Source organism: Pleurodeles waltl, chromosome 6 (assembly GCF_031143425.1).
Source record: "Pleurodeles waltl isolate 20211129_DDA chromosome 6, aPleWal1.hap1.20221129, whole genome shotgun sequence".
Lineage (NCBI taxonomy): Eukaryota > Metazoa > Chordata > Amphibia > Caudata > Salamandridae > Pleurodeles > Pleurodeles waltl.
The window spans coordinates 1708832393-1708852501 of record NC_090445.1 but is presented as its reverse complement, the minus strand read 5'-3'; the positions used below and the strand labels follow the sequence as shown (position 1 = coordinate 1708852501).

The following is a 20109-nucleotide window of genomic DNA, read 5'->3' as shown; positions in this document are numbered from 1 at the left end:
TTGTGCCCTCAGTGGACAGGATTTGCTAAATGAGAGTTTTTATCACAATACTGCAGTACCCTTTTCTCAATGTGATTTGATTTTGCGGTCATCATGCGCCAAACTTTGAACCACTGACACCTCAAGAGATCAGCCTCCTCATTTGGTGGACTGTGCTCATCATTGACACTACTTCTCTCAGGAGGGTGGGCGAGCATTGGGGTTTGTCAGCCAGAGAACCACCCCCTGTATTTCAAAGGGACACAAAGTTATCACTTAGCCTTTGTTCCTTCACATACTATGAGGACATTAAACACCACCCCAGAACTGTTCCTCCTTCCTCTTCAAGCTCAGTGTTGTGCGGACCTTGCTGATGAGACGTTGTTGACATTGTGGGGCTCTGAAGTTTCATCCGGAGAGGACTAAATCTCCCAGAGACTTTAACCATCTTAGTGAAACCTTTTCTTTGCACTATGAGCCAAGGTTGCCTTCTCAGCTTTCCAGATGTATAGACGCGTTTTGCAGATTTGTAGTGCGGCCACATGGTCTACTGCACTGGACCTCTGTAGCTGTTAGTGCCAGGATGTGGTTGCTAGGTGTGAAATATATTCAGTCAGTAATCCAGAGGCTTTATATATGCCTTCTTCGTTGCCCGGGAGATGCTCGCTTCCAGCTGCTCCACTTGTCAGTCACTGAAACCTGACGGCGTCCCAGTGGTCGCTCTATGAGGTCTGCCTCGGTTAGAAGGGAGGCAGCAGTAAAGGAGCAAAGTAAGGTGAGCTTTACGCTGATCCTACTCTTCTGGTCTCTCTACTCCTCTGCAGTGGTGGGCATGAGGAAGGTGGGTTGTGCCCAAGGGATTGTGGGTCTCCAATCCCCTTTAAATCCACAGAATATTTCTAAAGAGCAGGTTCCGTGCCTGGAGCCTCAATCGTTGCCCATTGCAAGGGGTGAGAAATTGCTAAGAGTACTGAGAGGTCAGTGAGGCAGGTATTCTCCCTTCCACATCCCTACCGTTTGCTTCCCACACTTACGTGTCCCCACAGCCTGTTGAGTTTACAAATGTAATGCACATTTTTCTTCTGAGCAGGGGTACGATCCACTAGCCAAAGAGAAGTTTGAGCCAAAGCACAAGAAGAAGGGTAGGAGCTCAACGGGTAACCTGCTGAAGAGGAAGAAGAAGGTGGCGCACGAGGAACAACGGGTAAGTGATGGCACGGGCACACGGGGGGGGCATACACTGGACTAGGTAGGGATTTGACCATATCCTAGTGAGGTGGAAGAAGAAAGCGGCACATGAGGAGCGCAGGTCAGTCTTAGGGTGGGGTATGGAGCACTCCAAGACCGATGTACCCTCTACACCCGACTGAAGAGCCCCAAGCAGGACAAAACCGGTCCTGGGCAGCTTGCATTCCGCTTCAGGTGGGACCTGGCCTGGGAGTTCGGGCTGAACGGTTCTCTTAGAGCAGGGTCAAGACTGGATTGCTTATGGCTGGGTCCAGACAGGTGCCATGGTGGGCAAAAGAACAACGGGTTGGAATGCGATTGCCAATGGTTAAACTTATTGCAAGCATTCCTCCCACCTCCTTTTGTGTGTCCAAGGGTGAAGGCTTAGCAGGAGGGCACACACAGTAAGGTGGGTTCAGGAAGCGGGCACACCATGAGGGGCACTCTTTATAAGGTGTGTCTTTGGTTGGGGGCACAAGGCATGAGCAGCTGGGGCACACATTGGATAAGGTATGGCTGGCATGTAGGGGGGAGGGCACAGTGTGTTTGGGATGAGGGAGTGGGCACTGTGCCAAAGGGCATGCACTTAACAAGGGTCTAGGGTGGAGTTACAAGCACACCAGGAGGGGCACATGCTGGAGAAGGTATGTCTGGCATGTTGGGGGGGGGGGGGGAAGGGCACAGTGTTCGGGATGAGGGGAGTGGGCACTGTGCCAAAGAGCATGCAGTGAACAAGGGCCTAGGGTGGAGTTACAAGCACACCAGGAGGGGCACATGCTGGAGAAGGTATGTCTGGCATGTGCGGGGAAGGGCACAGTGTTTGGGATGAGGGAGTGGGCACTGTGCCAAGGAGCATGCAGTGAACAAGGGCCTAGGGTGGAGTTACAAGCACATGCTGGAGAAGGTATGTCTGGCATGTGGGGGGGAGAGAGGGGAGAACAGTGTTCGGGATGAGGGAGTGGGCACTGTGCCAAAGGGCATGCAGTGAACAAGGGCCTAGGGTGGAGTTACAAGAACACCAGGAGGGGCACATGCTGGAGAAGGTATGTCTGGCATGTGCGGGGAAGGGCACAGTGTTTGGGATGAGGGAGTGGGCACTGTGCCAAGGAGCATGCAGTGAACAAGGACCTAGGGTGGAGTTACAAGCACATGCTGGAGAAGGTATGTCTGGCATGTGGGGGGGGAGAGAGGGGAGAACAGTGTTCGGGATGAGGGAGTGGGCACTGTGCCAAAGGGCATGCAGTGAACAAGGGCCTAGGGTGGAGTTACAAGAACACCAGGAGGGGCACATGCTGGAGAAGGTATGTCTGGCATGTGGGGGGAAGGGCACAGTGTTTGGGATGAGGGAGTGGGCACTGTGCCAAAGAGCATGCAGTGAACAAGGGCCTAGGGTGGAGTTACAAGCACACCAGGAGGGGCACATGCTGGAGAAGGTATGTCTGGCATGTGGGGGGGAAGGGCACAGTGTTTAGGATGAGGGAGTGGGCACTGTGCCAAAGGGCATGCAGTGAACAAGGGCCTAGGGTGGAGTTACAAGACCACCAGGAGGGGCACATGCTGGAGAAGGTATGTCTTGGTGGATAAAGAAGACACCGCAGGGAGGGGCCCTCACTTGACAAAGTATCTGATATGGAAGGAGTGTTTAGGGACCCACGGGACAAAGTTTCTGAGGGGGACTGGAGATAATAGTTGGGATATATCTGACACAGGCCAAAGGCACAAACTGGAAATGTTTCCTGAAGTTTTGGACACACCAGGGACATGCATACACTGGACAAGATGCACCTGGGTCAGAGTCCACCATCTGTTCAGACATGTACCTGGCACTGTTTTGACCTGTGTCATTGGTGTGTTTACAGTCTTGCCTCTGTATTCCCAGGTGCTGATCCGGAACGCTTTGCAAGAGAAGGAGGAGCACGAAGCTCGACAGAAACAGAGTGAGAAAACAGAAATACATGTCAAGAAATCCACTCTGGATAGGTTCCACAAGTAGCTTGCTGGAGAAGTCATCTGGTCCCCCTTATAAGTGATGACTTTGAAAATATCAGTGGGAACTCTGACCTTGCTGCTGAGAGCTGGCCATGCATAGACTCTTCTGTGGCAGTAAGATATCGCTCTGTTCTTGGAGCCGGCTGCTATTGGTGATGTCTGTCCTGCTCATTCCACACCTGAAAGGGCCCTTTGATCCAGCAACAGCCTGTGGCCCACCGGGCACTGCAAGAGCTGGACCAGGTCTTGGCCAGGCGCTGAGTGACCGATGAGCATGACCAAGGGTCCCAGACACAGCTCCAGGTGTCACTTTAAACATGTACTGTTTTATAATAATGGCATTTTTCATATTAAAAGATGTGAGGACTGTAAGACTGATTTCTGAGATTTTCTGCTATTAGCTCCAAAGCTGTCCACCCAATTTACTTTTTGCCTGACTCCTTCTGTGCAGTCACTCCACCTGAACCTTTGCTGAATCCACTTTTAAATGGAGCAGGTGATGGCCTAACCTTGATGATCTGATTAAGATTATAACCTAGCTAAAAACCTGCTTTTGCCATGCTCTCTGCTTGTGGTGTCTGTGTCTGAAAGCCACCACCGCCTCTATGCAGTGAGTTCCGCAGAGAATGTGACAGCGAAGGCCAGGGCTTACCTTTAGGAAGACCTTGGGGGCTGAAGGAAGAAAACATCTGGACCGCGTGATGTTCTGGATGCAAGGTATTTGGAACAGGTGCTGCTTTGTTGATTTATGGGTGTGGTTTGATGTGAGTTTGTTTGGTGGATGTGGGGAGTTGCGATTGAGTAGGCATGCTTTGTGGAGGGACTGGTTTGTTGGATGTTGTAGTCAGAGGGTGGATGTGTTTGGTCTTCTTATGTGCTTGCTGATAGAGCTTCAGTTGTCCGACCATAGGATGCAGGGTGGTGTGGGAATCTTAAGGGTGTGATGTAGAACTGCGGGCTGTGGGAATGTGTAGCTTAGACGTTCAAGAAAGTGTAGAAAAGCAGGGCTGCCAGAAAGTGTAGAACAGCGGGGCTGCCAGAAAGTGTAGAACAGCGGGGCTGCCAGAAAGTGTAGAACAGCGGGGCTGCCAGAAAGTGTAGAACAGCGGGGCTGCCAGAAAGTGTAGAACAGCGGGGCTGCCAGAAAGTGTAGAACAGCGGGGCTGCCAGAAAGTGTAGAACAGCGGGGCTGCCAGAAAGTGTAGCCAGAAAGTGTAGAACAGCGGGGCTGCCAGAAAGTGTAGAACGGCGGGGCTGCCAGAAAGTGTAGAACGGCGGGGCTGCCAGAAAGTGTAGAACGGCGGGGCTGCCAGAAAGTGTAGAACGGCGGGGCTGCCAGAAAGTGTAGAACGGCGGGGCTGCCAGAAAGTGTAGAACGGCGGGGCTGCCAGAAAGTGTAGAACGGCGGGGCTGCCAGAAAGTGTAGAACGGCGGGGCTGCCAGAAAGTGTAGAAAGGCGGGGCTGCCAGAAAGAGTAGAAAGGCGGGGCTGCCAGAAAGAGTAGAACGGCGGGGCTGCCAGAAAGAGTAGAACGGCGGGGCTCCCAGATAGTGTAGAACAGCAGGGCTCCCAGACAGTGTAGAACGGCAGGGAACCCAGACAGTGTAGAACGGCAGGACTCCCAGAAGGAGTAGAACAGCGGGACTCCCTGGAAGTAGTAGAACGGCGGGCTTCCTGGAAGTGTACAACGGCAGGGCTTCCTGGAAGTGTACAACGGCAGGGCTGCCAGAAATTATAGAACAGCAGGGCTCTCTGAAAGTGTAGAACAGTTGAGGTCCCAGAAAGTGTAGACGCTCAAAGTGTAGAACAGTTGAGGTCCCAGAAAGGGTAGAACGGCAGGGCTCCCAGAAATTATAGAACAGCGGGGCTCTGAGTGTAGAACAGTTGAGGTCCCAGAAAGTGTAGAACGGTGGGGCTCCCAGAAAGTGTAGAACGGCGGGGCTCCCAGAAAGTGTAGAACGGCGGGGCTCCCAGAAAGTGTAGAACGGCGGGGCTCCCAGAAAGTGTAGAACGGCGGGGCTCCCAGAAAGTGTAGAACGGCGGGGCTCCCAGAAAGTGTAGAACGGCGGGGCTCCCAGAAAGTGTAGAACGGCGGGGCTCCCAGAAAGTGTAGAACGGCGGGGCTCCCAGAAAGTGTAGAACGGCGGGGCTCCCAGAAGGAGTAGAACGGCGGGCTTCCAGAAGGAGTAGAATGGCGGGCTTCCTGAAAGTATACAACGGCAGGGCTTCCTGGAAGTGTACAACGGCAGGGCTTCCTCGAAGTGTACAACGGCAGGGCTTCCTCGAAGTGTACAACGGCAGGGCTGCCAGAAATTATAGAAAAGCAGGGCTCTCTGAAAGTGTAGAACAGTTGAGGTCCCAGAAAGTGTAGACGCTCAAAGTGTAGAACAGTTGAGGTCCCAGAAAGTGTAGAACGGCAGGGCTCCCAGAAATTATAGAACAGCGTGGCTCTGAGTGTAGAAAAGTAGGGCTGCCAGAAAGTGTAGAAAAGCAGGGGTTCCAGAAAGTGTAGAAAAGCAGGGGTTCCAGAAAGTGTAGAACAGTGGTGCTTACATAAGTTGTAGAACAGAGGGGCTCCCAGAATGTGTAGAATGGCGGGCTCCCAGAATGTGTAGCACGGCGGGGCTCCCAGAATGTGTAGCACGGCGGGGCTCCCAGAATGTGTAGCACGGCGGGGCTCCCAGAATGTGTAGCACGGCGGGGCTCCCAGAATGTGTAGCACGGCGGGGCTCCCAGAATGTGTAGCACGGCGGGGCTCCCAGAATGTGTAGCACGGCGGGGCTCCCAGAAGGAGTAGAATGGCAGGCTTCCTGATAGTGTACAATGGCAGGGCTGCCAGAAATTATAGAACAGCGGGGCTCTGAAAGTGTAGAACAGTTGAGGTCCCAGAAAGTGTAGAACGGCGGGGCTTCCTGAAAGTGTAGAACGGCGGGGCTTCCTGAAAGTGTAGAACGGCGGGGCTCCCTGAAAGTGTAGAACGGCGGGGCTCCCTGAAAGTGTAGAACGGCGGGGCTCCCTGAAAGTGTAGAACGGCGGGGCTCCCTGAAAGTGTAGAACGGCGGGGCTCCCAGAAATTGTAGAACGGCGGGGCTCCCAGAAATTGTAGAACGGCGGGGCTCCCAGAAATTGTAGAACGGCGGGGCTCCCAGAAATTGTAGAACGGCGGGGCTCCCAGAAATTGTAGAACGGCGGGGCTCCCAGAAATTGTAGAACGGCGGGGCTCCCAGAAATTGTAGAACGGCGGGGCTCCCAGAAATTGTAGAACGGCGGGGCTCCCAGAAATTGTAGAACGGCGGGGCTCCCAGAAATTGTAGAACGGCGGGGCTCCCAGAAATTGTAGAACGGCGGGGCTCCCAGAAATTGTAGAACGGCGGGGCTCCCAGAAATTGTAGAACGGCAGGGCTCCCAGAAATTGTAGAACAGCAGGACTCTCAGAAAATGTAGAACAGTTGAGGTCCCAGAAAGTGTCGAACGGCAGGGCTCCCAGAAATTATAGAACAGCGGGGCTCTGAGTGTAGAACAGTTGAGGTCCCAGCAAGTGTAGAATGGCAGGACTCCCAAAAAGTGTAGAATGGCAGGGCTCCCAAAAAGTGTAGAATGGCAGGGCTCCCAAAAAGTGTAGAATGGCAGGGCTCCCAAAAAGTGTAGAATGGCAGGGCTCCCAAAAAGTGTAGAATGGAAGGGCTCCCAAAAAGTGTAGAATGGCAGGGCTCCCAAAAAGTGTAGAATGGCAGGGCTCCCAAAAAGTGTAGAATGGCAGGGCTCCCAAAAAGTGTAGAATGGCAGAGCTCCCAGAAAGTGTAGAATGGTGAGCTCCCAGAAAGTGTAGAACGGCGGGGCTCCCTGAAAGTGTAGAACGGCGGGGCTCCCTGAAAGTGTAGAACGGCGGGGCTCCCTGAAAGTGTAGAACGGCGGGGCTCCCTGAAAGTGTAGAACGGCGGGGCTCCCTGAAAGTGTAGAACGGCGGGGCTCCCTGAAAGTGTAGAACGGCGGGGCTCCCTGAAAGTGTAGAACGGCGGGGCTCCCAGAAAGTGTAGAACGGCGGGGCTCCCAGAAATTGTAGAACGGCGGGGCTCCCAGAAATTGTAGAACGGCGGGGCTCCCAGAAATTGTAGAACGGCAGGGCTCCCAGAAAATGTAGAACAGTTGAGGTCCCAGAAAGTGTCGAACGGCAGGGCTCCCAGAAATTATAGAATAGCGGGGCTCTGAGTGTAGAACAGTTGAGGTCCCAGCAAGTGTAGAATGGCAGGGCTCCCAGAAAGTGTAGAATGGCAGGGCTCCCAGAAAGTGTAGAATGGCAGGGCTCCCAGAAAGTGTAGAATGGCAGGGCTCCCAGAAAGTGTAGAATGGCAGGGCTCCCAGAAAGTGTAGAATGGCAGGGCTCCCAGAAAGTGTAGAATGGCAGGGCTCCCAAAAAGTGTAGAATGGCAGGGCTCCCAAAAAGTGTAGAATGGCAGGGCTCCCAAAAAGTGTAGAATGGTGAGCTCCCAGAAGGAGCAGAATGGCGGGCTCCCAGAAGGAGCAGAACGGCAGGGCTTCCTGAAAGTGTAGAACGGCAGGCTCCCAGAAAGTGTAGAATAGCAGGGCTCCCATAAATTGTACAACAGGAGTCTCAGAAGAAGCAGAACACTTGGACTGACAATAAGCGCAGAATAAGATAATTCGCAAAACGAATAGAAGCAGTGCCATAATATTAAGATATTGAAAGTGAAGGTAATGAAGACTGAGATTAGGTGTGAATGACCTAGCAAAGATGGTGTATAATTCAGAGGGAATGGGCTTGGCAGGGAATTGCGAAAAAAAAATCTTTCAAATTCTAAAAGAGGTTGGTTATGCAATGCAGTTGTAAGTAAAAAAAAAAGGATCCTTTCTCGATGGATGGGAACCACTTGGAGTTCCAAAGGCAGGAGAATGTGATAAGGAGCCGGTTACAGATGTAATCATGAAGAACTGAACAGAGGACCTGGGAAGAGTGTAACAATTCTCTTGGGCTCCTGCGTCTCTCCAGGAAATAGAGAAAATTATTAGTGGGGTTAATCTAACCCGAAGCCCAGGTGATCCTCTCCTAGCCAGAGCAGTAAAAGAACACAACAGTTTTCTTAACTATCAACATCTCAGTAGAGAAGATTTGTCTTCGAATATGTTTCAAACAAGCATGAACTAAAACCATTACTAAGAAAAAGAATCATCCTGGGTGTGACTGACCAGGCAAGGTACCAACCCATAGCTGGAGCACCATTCCTTACCAAGGTCTCAATAAAGTTGATCACCGGACAGTTGTCTCACAATCTGGATGCACACGGCCTACTGGGTGATCTTCAGTCTGGTGTCAGGCTTCGAAGAGGCACAGAGTTGGTCTTGCTGGACATACTGCAAGACATACTAGTGTCGTGCATCAACACTGGTGTTCCTTGACCCGTCTACCAATCGCGAGTCTTGATAGAGCATGAAATATTGGAATGGTCTAGGAGTGTAGCCAGGATACATGAGACCTCCCTGGAGTTGTTTGGATCTTTCCTGGAGCCCCAGTGGCACAATGACATTACTTGTGATGTTTTTAATGAGAAGTCCTCGATTATCTTCTTAATTGCCGGTACCCCCTGCACCACTTGCTAATGGCAAACTGTGTGGAGTTACTCTGAGGACACCCAGCTAGTGTTTCCACTGACTGGTACTATGACAGCAGGCACCACATTGTAATAAAGGATAATGGAGAGTGTAGCTCTGGGGGTGGGACAGTTGGTTGGTCAGATAATCAAGCTATACTGAGAAGATGCTGGTTGGCACCAAAGTAAGTAATGACAAACTTGGGAAAGACTATGAAACCAGTAGGTTGAGTACCATCCTAGAAAGTCTCCCACCGAGTTAAAGCTTTGAGTGTTGCCCTCAATGGACAGATGTCATTCTAGCTGTTTGTGAACCGGTGTGTCCATATATTCTCTAATCTGTGGCCTTTCCTGGAGGAGGATAAAAGAGTAATACTTACAAGAACAATTGTTGGCTCATGTATAGACTATTGCAATGCTATGTTTTTGGAATTCCCTAAAAAGCATTTTCCACTATTCTTGATAGTAAGCACTGGTTTCAGTTGGAGGAGCGAGTGAAGTCAGGGCCCTCACCCTGGGCAGGTTGGAAACCGGGACCAAAACACCAGAAACGCAGAAGTGTGAACTATCCTTCAGGTAGGGCGGGCTTTAAGGTACAGTGAGAGAAGGGCTCCTTGACAATGTCCTATGCAAACAAAGTAGTTTGCAACACAATGCGGCAGGTAGAGTGGTGAGGTTGTTTAATGAGCTTCTGGAGCGCATTTCAAAAAGTGAGAATGTTATAAACTTCAAGATTTATGGTGCTACATTAATACCTTTGGACAGGACAGGATAGAGCAGCAGGACCGCTAGAAAGACTGGAACATGATTTTGTGAAGTTGCAAAACAACAGAACTCCCAGAAGATGCAGGACAGGGATAGCTAGAAGGCCCGGGAAGAGTCCCAAAAGGAACGGAAAGAGAATAACAGAAGGTTGAGAGAGAGTAACTAACGGACGCTGCTGACAGCGGGGCCCAGAGATGGTGCCGACAGCGGGGCCCAGAGATGGTGCCGACAGCAGGGGCCAATGTATGGTGCCGACAGCAGGGGCCAATGTATGGTGCCGACAGCAGGGGCCAATGTATGGTGGCGACAGCAGGGGCCAATGTATGGTGCCGACAGCAGGGGCCAAGAGATGGTGCCGACAGCAGGGGCCAAGAGATGGTGCCGACAGCAGGGGCCAAGAGATGGGGCTAATGTATGGTGCCGACAGCAGGGGCCAAGAGATGGTGCCGACAGCAGGGGCCAAGAGATGGTGCCGACAGCAGGGGCCAAGAGATGGTGCCGACAGCAGGGGCCAAGAGATGGTGCCGACAGCAGGGGCCAAGAGATGGTGCCGACAGCAGGGGCCAAGAGATGGGGCCAATGTATGGTGCCGACAGCAGGGGCCAAGAGATGGTGCCGACAGCAGGGGCCAAGAGATGGTGCCGACAGCAGGGGCCAAGAGATGGTGCCGACAGCAGGGGACAAGAGATGGTGCCGACAGCAGGGGCTAAGAGATGGTGCCAACATTGGAGCCAAGAGATGGTGCCGACAGCAGGGGCCAATGTATGGTGCCGACAGCAGGGGCCAATGTATGGTGCCGACAGCAGGGGCCAATGTATGGTGCCGACAGCAGGGGCCAATGTATGGTGCCGACAGCAGGGGCCAATGTATGGTGCCGACAGCAGAGGCCAATGTATGGTGCCGACAGCAGGGGCCAAGAGATGGTGCCGACAGCAGGGGCCAAGAGATGGTGCCGGGAGCAGAGCCAATGTATGGTGCTGACAGCAGGGGCACGAGATGGTGCCAACATTGGAGCCAGGAGATGGTGGCGACAGCAGGGGCCAAGAGATGGTGGCGACAGCAGGGGCCAAGAGATGGTGGCGACAGCAGGGGCCAAGAGATGGTGGCGACAGCAGGGGTCAAGAGATGGTGCCGACAGCAGGGGCCAAGAGATGGTGCCGACATTGGAGCCAGGAGATGGTGCCAACAGTGGAGGCAATGTATGGTGCTGACAGCAAGGGGCAAGAGATGGTGCCAAAAGCAGTGGCGATAGATGGTGCTGACAGCGGGCCGAGAAATGTTGCCAACAGCGGGACCCAGAGAGGATGCAGGTATCTTGACTAAAAGAAGATGCAGGACAATGGGACCACCATAAAGTGCCGAAGGTGACATCCAAAAGTGTACACAGCTAGAACAGCCTGCAGTTTAGGCTAGTCCAGTCTTCTGCACCTTTGTACAGTAGACCTCTAGAAGGTGTAGAACAGAGACTCCCAGACAGTGCAGAATGGAACTGGCAAAAGGTGCAGACAGCACAACTCCCAGATTGTGTGGGTCTTTGATTTCTAGAAGTTACACTGTAAGACGCCAGAAGGTTCAGACAGAACAAAGAGACATAGGTAAACGTATTTTAAGAATATATTTTATTTGGTTTGCTGAGGTCCCTTAGGAGGAAAAGGCACTAAATGTGTAAAAGGTTGACCATAGTCCCCCTCCGCTGGTGACATCACCAGTGCAGAAGCCTTTCTACAACGAAGAGCATTTCCTGAGCCCCTTCTGTGCACCGCTGTCATCTCACAGTGATGTACACAACTATCTTGCACTAGTTAATTCTTCGCTTGATAGGCGTTCTGTGCCAGTTCCTGTGCTGGAGCTAACGAGCCGCTGTTCAGCTTCCTTTCCTTGGATCAATGATCAATCTTGCTCCATAAATGACGACACTAAATTCTTCTCTTCTGTGCAAAGAAACTTAAGGCGGTCAACATTCAACAAGTCGAGGGTACCAACGGTATGGTAAGATGTTGAGGTTGATTTCTGTTCAAGGACATCTGCTCTCTATAGAAATCTTGATCCAAGATGTGATGGATTTTTATCCACTGAGATCACCTGGCCCTTGTGTGGCTCTCGATGCATAGCCGATCTGTGTCATCCGCTGGAGCAAGGGTTTAATTGGGGTGGTCCGCCCATTTGCACCACTTTCACTGCCTTCCCAGCATCCTCTGCTCTCCTTGGAGGGCCATGTTGGAATAGGTTCTAGTTCCATGTGCTGGGGTTTTGAGTTAATCCAGGTTGAAGACTTGGGTTTTTCTAGGACAGAGACTGGCTCTACCCTGTGTGCACCCTGGGTTTGAGTTTTTTGGTGGTACATGGTGAATGGTAGACTTTCTCTGCAGCTCTCCGGTCAGTAAGAAGGGAATTTCTTGAGTAGCTTACAGTACAGAATTCCTAACTGCCACTGAATCCAAGAGCACTTGTGGCCTTCTTGAATGAGCTGCCACACCTTCTCCATCTCGCTGGGCTTAACCTGATGGGAGGAGAAGATAATTTGGTAGCAGCAAGCATCCTCGATGTAGTGGAGGGCCCCTGAGATCTTCGACAGGTGCACAGGCGCAATCCCCAGTTTCTGGGTGCAGATCCCAACATAGACGTCCTCCATTGGGATGAATGGAATCTCCAAGGAGGCTACGTAGAATTTCAGGGCCACGTCCCCAGAAAGCAGGTATGCTGTACCACTGCAGTACTGTGGAAAGTACTGTCCGGGGTATGTGACCTCCGAAACGTAATATTTGCTTGAGGAGTCGCGCATAGGGCTAACCCGCCAGTGGATGCGGCCGATGTACAGGTCCTCTGGCTTCTCTCCCAAAGACTGCAGATAGCCAACCAGCCCACCTGGGTTAACATAGACATCGTCATCCACCTTCAGGACAAAGTGGACATGCGGACAGAATGTAGCTGTCCACTGCATGATCATCACAGTTTTGAGAGTCAGATTACGGTAGGTGTCGGTAAAGAGCCCTTGGATTATGTCGCTGTGCTGGGCAGACTCCGCCTCAATTTCCGCCTGAACCGTCGGTGAGGTTGGCATTCCCAGGGCAAAGAGAGTCAAAATGCGATGACCCCCAACCCCCTTGATTGTTGACCAGGTCTTCCTGATGGCCCTTCGGTTCACAACATTGGAAGGTGCAGTAATGACGAAGCTCACCATGAAGGGGGTGTCTGGTTGGCATGCGTTGGCATTAGCGATGTGGTAGTAGGCAGGTGTTCTGAGGCGTAGGAAGGAAGTGTTAAAGTTTGCAGCCTTAGCTCGCAGCTCAGAAGCTCGGCTCCCCACCAGCAGTGGGGAGACGGTCCAGGAAAGCGCCTCTTCCACCAGCCCCACAGCAACCAGGGTCACTATCAGGATGGTAGAAGCCAGGAAGAGCAACAGTTTGAGCAAGCAGGAGGAGCGGAACTTTATACAACACATCCATCGCAGGGCAGATGACAGCCTCATCGCCTTAGCGCTCTGAGTTTGTTGACTCTGTTTGATGTTCCCTGTCCTGCAGCACTGCTGTTGGACTGCCCCATACATTGGACAGTCACAAATAGAAACTGAAACCAATGTCTCTGCACATTGAAGTCTCTGATCGCTGGTGGAACTTGCAGGGATGATCCGTTGGGTGGTCACCGGTGAATCTCCAGTGCGCCATGTGGTCGACTTGGCAGAGATCTAGAAGACTTCATCAATCAATGCCTTCTGGTCACTGGCGAACCTCTTCTGGGCAGCATCAGTAGCTGGCCAACATAACACGATCAAGCCTGAAAGATAGCAAGAAATCGGCATCAGCGAACAATCAGCGACAGCAGGCTGTGCAAGTCTTAGTTTGGCATTTACAATGAGTGTAGAACTACATCAACATTTGTGCAACACTCCAAGAAAGCCTGTACCGCTGGTGGAGTGGGGGCCTACACTAAAGCTCCTTTCATCCCTCTGAGATAAGCTTTGATACCCATGGGCTCTTGCAGCTTCACCAAGTGTAACCAAAGCTCCTGGTGAGTCAAGAAGCACCAGAGAAGGTCTCTGTGGTCCGTACACACCTTGAGCCTGGCACTCTTCCTGCCACGTTACTTTGAATGCTCTTGGGACAGGTCGAGCAGAGCCCCTCTGCCGTTTACAAGATGAAGGGCGCACTGCAGGTTCCCGTCTGTCTGTGTGAAGTAAAGATGGCGCCTGCGATGTGCAGAAGCTTCTGCAGCGTCTTATAAGCACTAGGTGCATCAGGTAGCTAGACCCTGGTCATCTAACTATCCTGAAAAATAGATTATAATAGCACCCGGACGAGTTACTGTTATTTATCGAACAGTTTTATATAGCGCTCAGGGTATGTAAAACTGGAAGGAGTTTATGGGTGCTTGGCTTTGCTACAACAGCTACAAACAACATTTAGCTAAAAAAAAAAAAAAAAAAGGCAAGATCCATCTCAAAATTGCTTGCATGACACACATAGGTCTTCATCACAACACCCCATCCTACCTGGCCCAGAAACTGGCTGTCTCTGGTGGGAATGGATCTTCTCGAAGCATGAGCACCCTACTGCAGAAGCCTTACAATGTCATGCAAAGAAAACCTACAAGCAAGCCTTCTCGGGATTGCCCCAAACATTTGGAACTCTTTTCCTCCTGAGAACAGGACCAACCCTTCAACATCCTTCTTCAATGGAGAAGTAAACCTCTTATTGAATAGACTCCTTCCCCACCGATGCTGTGCCTTTCGCAACCTCACCGCCGAGAGTCTAGTTTCTCCTCGTGACATTCTCTTTGTGGTTTGACATTCTATCAGTTATATTCATGACCATTACCAAATTGGGATTATTGACAATCTTTTGTCTCATAACCTCCTATGTTGTATGTATACTGCTGTACAATGCCCAGTTACCCAAAATGGTCTTGTTCGACCTCATAGAGCCTTTGTGTTCCTATTTTCACATTCTTTGTTATTTTCCCATTGTACAACGCTCTGATACGCTATTTAAAACTCTGTAAATAAAAAATAAATAGAAATAACAGCTTTCAGTAGAGCAGCAACAACGCTGGGATCAGTAAACGCACGGATGATTGGGAGAGAAGGAAGTCAATATGATGTGGTTTAACTAGCATCTGCACTGGTGCATTTTTGGATGTCCTTGGTAGGAAAGCAGTGATGGTTTGGCCCTATGTCCATCAATGCTATACATTAGACAGTTCCAGTGCCTAATTTGAGCTGGTGGTGTCCGGTGCTCGGTACCAACACTTTCTCAACACTGCACTTATGACAGTCTGCCACATGGCGGAGCTCTCTGTCTAATTTAGAAATTAACCATACCACAGTTGTTTATTAATTCAATATACATTAAAAAGGAGTAATACATGCTGCCCAAGCCATCCTTATAGTGTTGGGTGCCTGGAATAGTGTGAATTGTCACATTTAAAGGAGTTTTGTACAGTCATTAGCCGTTCTGGCAGGGCAATTGGAGGTGCGAGCCACAGTGGCCTCCAGAAATGGCCCTGGCACTTTATGTTCTTGCAAATTGAGCACTGGACAGACACGGCTGCTCCAGACAGTGGTTGGTGGTGTGAGTGGGTCAAGGAGTTTCCAGGAGAAGCACGTTCCATTGCCTGACACGTAGGAGAGGGGAGAGAGATGTTGGCTTGTTGTGGAGCAAAGCTTTGTAGGTGAGGCAGCTCTTGAAGGGAGATGTCTTTATCAATTTGGAACGCCTCTACCTGAACATACAAAACAGCAATGGCTCCAATGTCCCTGGCACAAAAACAGGAATATTAGCAATAAGTCTCCCATATTATTTATCACTCAAAAATAAATCAGCTTGAAATATATTTTGGAAATTCAGCCATTTGTCTCCAAACATCAGCTTCTGAGGTCTGAAATGCACGCATTTTCCTCTTGAATACATACAGGAGAGCTACTTACAGGTAGCTGGAGAGCTACCAGTGGCTCACGACCTACTCGTCGGAGAAGCCTGTTTTTAAAGCTCCCTCCTTTAGGATTTAGGACCTGTTACCAGCAAGTCTTCACCACTCCTCATTAGCACATGCAGCTGTTAATCAGCACAGATAGGAAGTTTATGACTCTCAAGGACAATGCAAGGGCCCAATGAAGACTTGATAGATTGCATCACTGTGTCTGGTCCGCCTCTAGAGCCACCCACTAGCCACGCCCCTATCATTTTAATGAGTGCCTGCACTCTTTTTTTCCCCATTTAAAGCACTGCTTTGACCCACTTTTGAGCAATACAAAAGAGCATGAATTAAATTAAATATCTCGTCTCTCGTGTCTACCACTCACTCTTCTGTACTTTAGCGACCCATGTGACGTGTACAAGTCGAGGGTACACGTGAGCAAATCCGTCTACCCACTTTTTTCACAAGGTGGGCCCCGTCTACCCTGGCGTGAGGTTGGGCCCACAGATGTATGCTAAACTTGTCAGCAGGACACATTCAGCAGTGCCGGCAAGTCCTCTGCTTTCGTTCCCAGCAGCATGGGCCTTTGAAATGGGCCCAGCTGGAATCCGGCACAAGTTAAGGTGCCATGAGGCCTCCTTTTGTTGCACTAACCTGGCTGAGAGCAATTGGGAGCCTCACACCAAAACGCAGTGGAGGAGAGACAAAGCCACACAGCTTATCACTTCACAGGCACTTAAGGAGTTACGCTTTTGACTTTGTTCAGTCCCTGCATATAAGAGGTGTGCAAGCCCTGCAAGAATGTCTGCGGTGTTGGACGGTCACAGTATTTACACACAACCAGTTTCAATGCCGCTGTTCTGTTTCATTTCTTTGATAGCTCTCTCGCGCTACTCATCCCAACGCAGGGTGTAGGGGTGCTTTACATCACACGCAGATTTTATGGATCGACTCTAAATCTTATGTGTGCGCATGAATGTGGTGGATGTTTTATAGAAGACAATGAGGGGTGGCATGTCCTTCACAGCTCATTCTGCTACTTTAGGATGATTACAATTTATGAACTGGAAGGAACAGAAGGATCTCTGTTAAAAGCACTAACCCGCTTATCAATTTACATAAAACAACAAGCATTTGCAATGCATCGGGTCTCGCGTTTGCTCATGTTAGAGCTGATCGCGTTGTAAACTCCTAACCCGACTTTTCACCTATCTGCAAAAGTGCATTTATGTACATAACACGAAAAAGTGCAATTAACTATGTAAAGTGCTCGACTTCTGCCAAGCGAAATCGCGCTAGTAAATTAAAGAAAAAGTAGTCCACGAGCCGGACAGAAAACAGCGAGCCTCGCATGTTTTCTGTACTTGGTCGATGCGCTCAAGGAGGTCTAGCCACTGGAAAAGGCATGACGTATGCATGCCTTCGACTAATGAAAGCAAGCAGATTTTATTAGGCAAGCCCACGAACCAATGAAAAACACTGACGTGACGTCGACAGGGCTCCGAGCCCTTTTCTAAACACTAAAGCGTCTTGCTGCGATACGCATGCACGAGCACATGCAACGCAGGCTCGACCCTAAAAATCTGTCATCTGTGTGTTACATAATATACTTTGCCAGTGACTTATTAACCCTCTAAGCTAATTTGATTCAAAACTGGGACTAAACTAAACACAGTCCCTCAGGCAATCACGTTAACCTCCAGTTGTGTTACCTTCTTCTTATTCACTAAGATTTACCGGGCACAGAGAGCTCTCTGCCGCAGGTACCTTGACCACATAAGATATTTTAAATGCAGACTGAACCAGTTAAGCAGAACAGATTTACTGCCATACTTCTTGTTGACAATTTCTTTGTAGCAGAGTTTAAAAAAAATAAATGTATAAGTTGTGTAAGGAAATGCCTCCTTGGCATGGTTACCCCCTGACATTTTGCCTTTTGCTGATGCCAGTTTTGATTGAAAATGTGCTGAGGCCTCCTAACCAGGCCCCAGCACCAGTGTTCCTTCCCTAAACTGTACCTTTGCTTCCACAATTGGCACAGCCCTGGCACTCAGATAAGTCCCTTGTAAATGGTACCCTGGTACCAAGGGCCCTGATGCCAGGGAAGGTCTATAAGGGCTGCAGCATACCATTTGCTACCCTGGGGACCCCTCACTCAGCACATGCACACTGTCTCACACATTGGTGTGCTGATGGGGAGAAAATGACTAAGTCGACATGGCACTCCCCTCAGAGTGCTATGCCAACCTCACACTGCCTGTGGCATAGGTAAGTCCTGCCTCTAGCAGGCCTTCCAGCCCTAAGGCAGGGTGCACTATACCACAGGTAAGGGCATATGTGCATGAGCACTATGCCCCTTCAGTGTCTAAGCAAAACCTTAGACATTGTAAGTGCATAGTAGCCATAAAGAGTATATGGTCTGGAAGTTTGTCAAACACGAACTCCACAGTTCCATAATGGCTACACTGAAATCTGGGAAGTTTGGTATCAAACTTCTCAGCACAATAAATTCAACTGATGCCAGTGTGGAATTTATTGTAAAATGCACCCAGCGGGCATCTTAGAGATGCCCCCTGAATACCAGTCTGACTTCTAGTTTCTGCCAGCCTGTCACAACCTGACGGGTTGTTAGCCACATGGGGAGATTGCCTTTGTCACGCTGTGGCCAGGAACAAAGCCCATACTGGGTGGAGGTGCTTCTCACCCACCCCCCCCACCCCACCCCCCTTGCAGGAACTGTAATACCTGGCGGTGAGCCTCAAAGGCTCACCCCCTTTTGTTACAGCGCCACAGGGCATCACAGCTAGTGGAGATGCCCACCCCTCCGGCCACTGCCCCACTTCTGGCGGAAAAGCTGGAGGACATAATGAGAAAATCAAGGAGGAGTCACCCACAAGTTAAGGCAGCCCCTAAGTTGTCCCGAGCTGAGGTGACCCCTGCCTTTAGAAATCCTCCATCTTAAGTTTGGAGGATTCCCCCAAAAGGATTAGGGATGTGCCCCCCTCAGGGAGGAGGCACAAAGAGGGTGTAGCCACTCTACAGGACAGTAGCCATTGGCTACTGCCTCCCAGACCTAAACACCCCCCTAAATTTAGTATAGACTGCTGACCTGAAAGCCCTGCAGAGATGACGGCGACGACAACTGCTTTGGCCCCAGCCCTACCGGCCTGTCTCCTGACTCGAAAAAAACTGCAACAGCGACGCATCCGACAGGGACCAGCGACCTCTGAAGCCTCGGAGGACTGCCCTGAACCAAAGGACCAAGAAACTTCCATGAGCAGCGGCTCTGCTCAACAACAAGCAACAACTTTGCAACTTTCTTTCAACTTCTAAAGAACTCACTCTTCCCGCAGGAAGCGTGAGACTTCACCCTTTGCACCCGACGCCCCCAGCTCGAGCTCCAGAGAACCAACACCACAGAGAGGACTCCCCGGCGACTGCGGCCTTGTGAGTAGCCCGAGACGACTCCCCTGGACCTCCACAGTGACGCCTGCAGAGAGAATCCAGAGGCGCCCCCTGACCGCGACTGCCTAACAAGGGACCCAACGCCTGGACCAAGCACTGCACCCGCAGCCCCCAGGACCAGAAGGAACCAAACCCCAGTGCAGGAGTGACCACCAGGTGACCCTCTGCCTAGCCCAGTCGGTGGCTGGCCCGAGAAGCCCCCGTGCCTTGCCTGCACTGCTAGAGTGACCCCTGGGTCCCTCCATTGAATCCCATACAAAACCAGACGCCTGCTTTGCACACTGCACACGGCTGCCCCTGTGCCGCTGAGGGTGTGTTTTGTGTGCCTACTTGTGTCCCCCCCCAGTGCACTACAAACCCCCCCCTGGTCTGCTCTACTTACCTGTAGGCAGACTGGAACCGGAGCACCCTTGTTCTCCATAGGCGCCTATGTGTTTTGGGCAACTTTGACCTCTGCACCTGACCGGCCCTGAGCTGCTGGTGTGGTAACTTTGGGGTTGCCTTGAACCCCGAATGGTGGGCTGCCTATGCCCAGGAACTTAGACTTGTAACTGTCTTACTTACCTGACAAACTAACCATTACTTACCTCCCCCAGGAACTGTTGATTTTTGCACTGTGTCCACTTTTAAAATAGCTTATTGCCATTTTAACTAAAACTGCATATGTTATTGCTCTAATTCAAAGTTCCTAACTTATCTATGTGGAGTACCTTGCATTTTATATATTTACTTCAAATCTTTAACAAGTGGTTCTAAAAATAAATTAAGAAAATATATTTTTCTATATAAAAACTATTGGCCTGGAGTTAAGTCAATGCTTAACACTACCCTCTGATAAGCCTACTGCTCGACCACACTACCACAAAATAGAGCATTAGAATGATCTAACATTGCCACTATCAACCTCTAAGGGGAACCCTTGAACTCTGTGCACATTATCTCTCACTTTGAGATAGTATATACAGAGGCATCTTCCTACAAGTTGAGGCTCAGATTTTGCATCTGGGTTGCGTCACTTTTTTGGCACAACCCCGACGCAATATCTAATTTGTTAAATATTGTAACACGCTCAAATGTACTCATGAGAGACCTGTTATGAGCTGTGATACCGCTTCCTGTGATACCACGTTTGATGTCACGTAATATTACGCAATGTGATGTCACT

The 20109-nt window shown here is 50.5% G+C and overlaps 2 protein-coding genes across 6 annotated transcripts in view; one reads left to right on the top strand and one right to left on the bottom strand.

Annotated features, from left to right (window-relative positions):
- Positions 1–3567, top strand: part of WDR46 (WD repeat domain 46) — a 66467-nt gene extending 62900 nt beyond the window's left edge. The window contains exons 15-16 of the mRNA XM_069241886.1: positions 1070–1183; positions 3086–3567. Coding sequence (XP_069097987.1) covers positions 1070–1183; positions 3086–3199 — 228 coding nt within the window. The 3' untranslated portion in view covers positions 3200–3567. The remainder of the gene's footprint in view (positions 1–1069; positions 1184–3085) is intronic.
- A 7601-nt stretch (positions 3568–11168) lies between these two features.
- B3GALT4 (beta-1,3-galactosyltransferase 4) overlaps positions 11169–20109 on the bottom strand; it is a 150143-nt gene continuing 141202 nt past the window's right edge. For all 5 annotated transcript variants that reach the window (XM_069241882.1, XM_069241880.1, XM_069241881.1 and 2 more), the window contains exon 2: positions 11169–13340. In XM_069241882.1, the coding sequence (XP_069097983.1) occupies positions 11944–13113 (1170 nt within the window). In that variant the 5' untranslated portion in view covers positions 13114–13340 and the 3' untranslated portion in view covers positions 11169–11943. The remainder of the gene's footprint in view (positions 13341–20109) is intronic.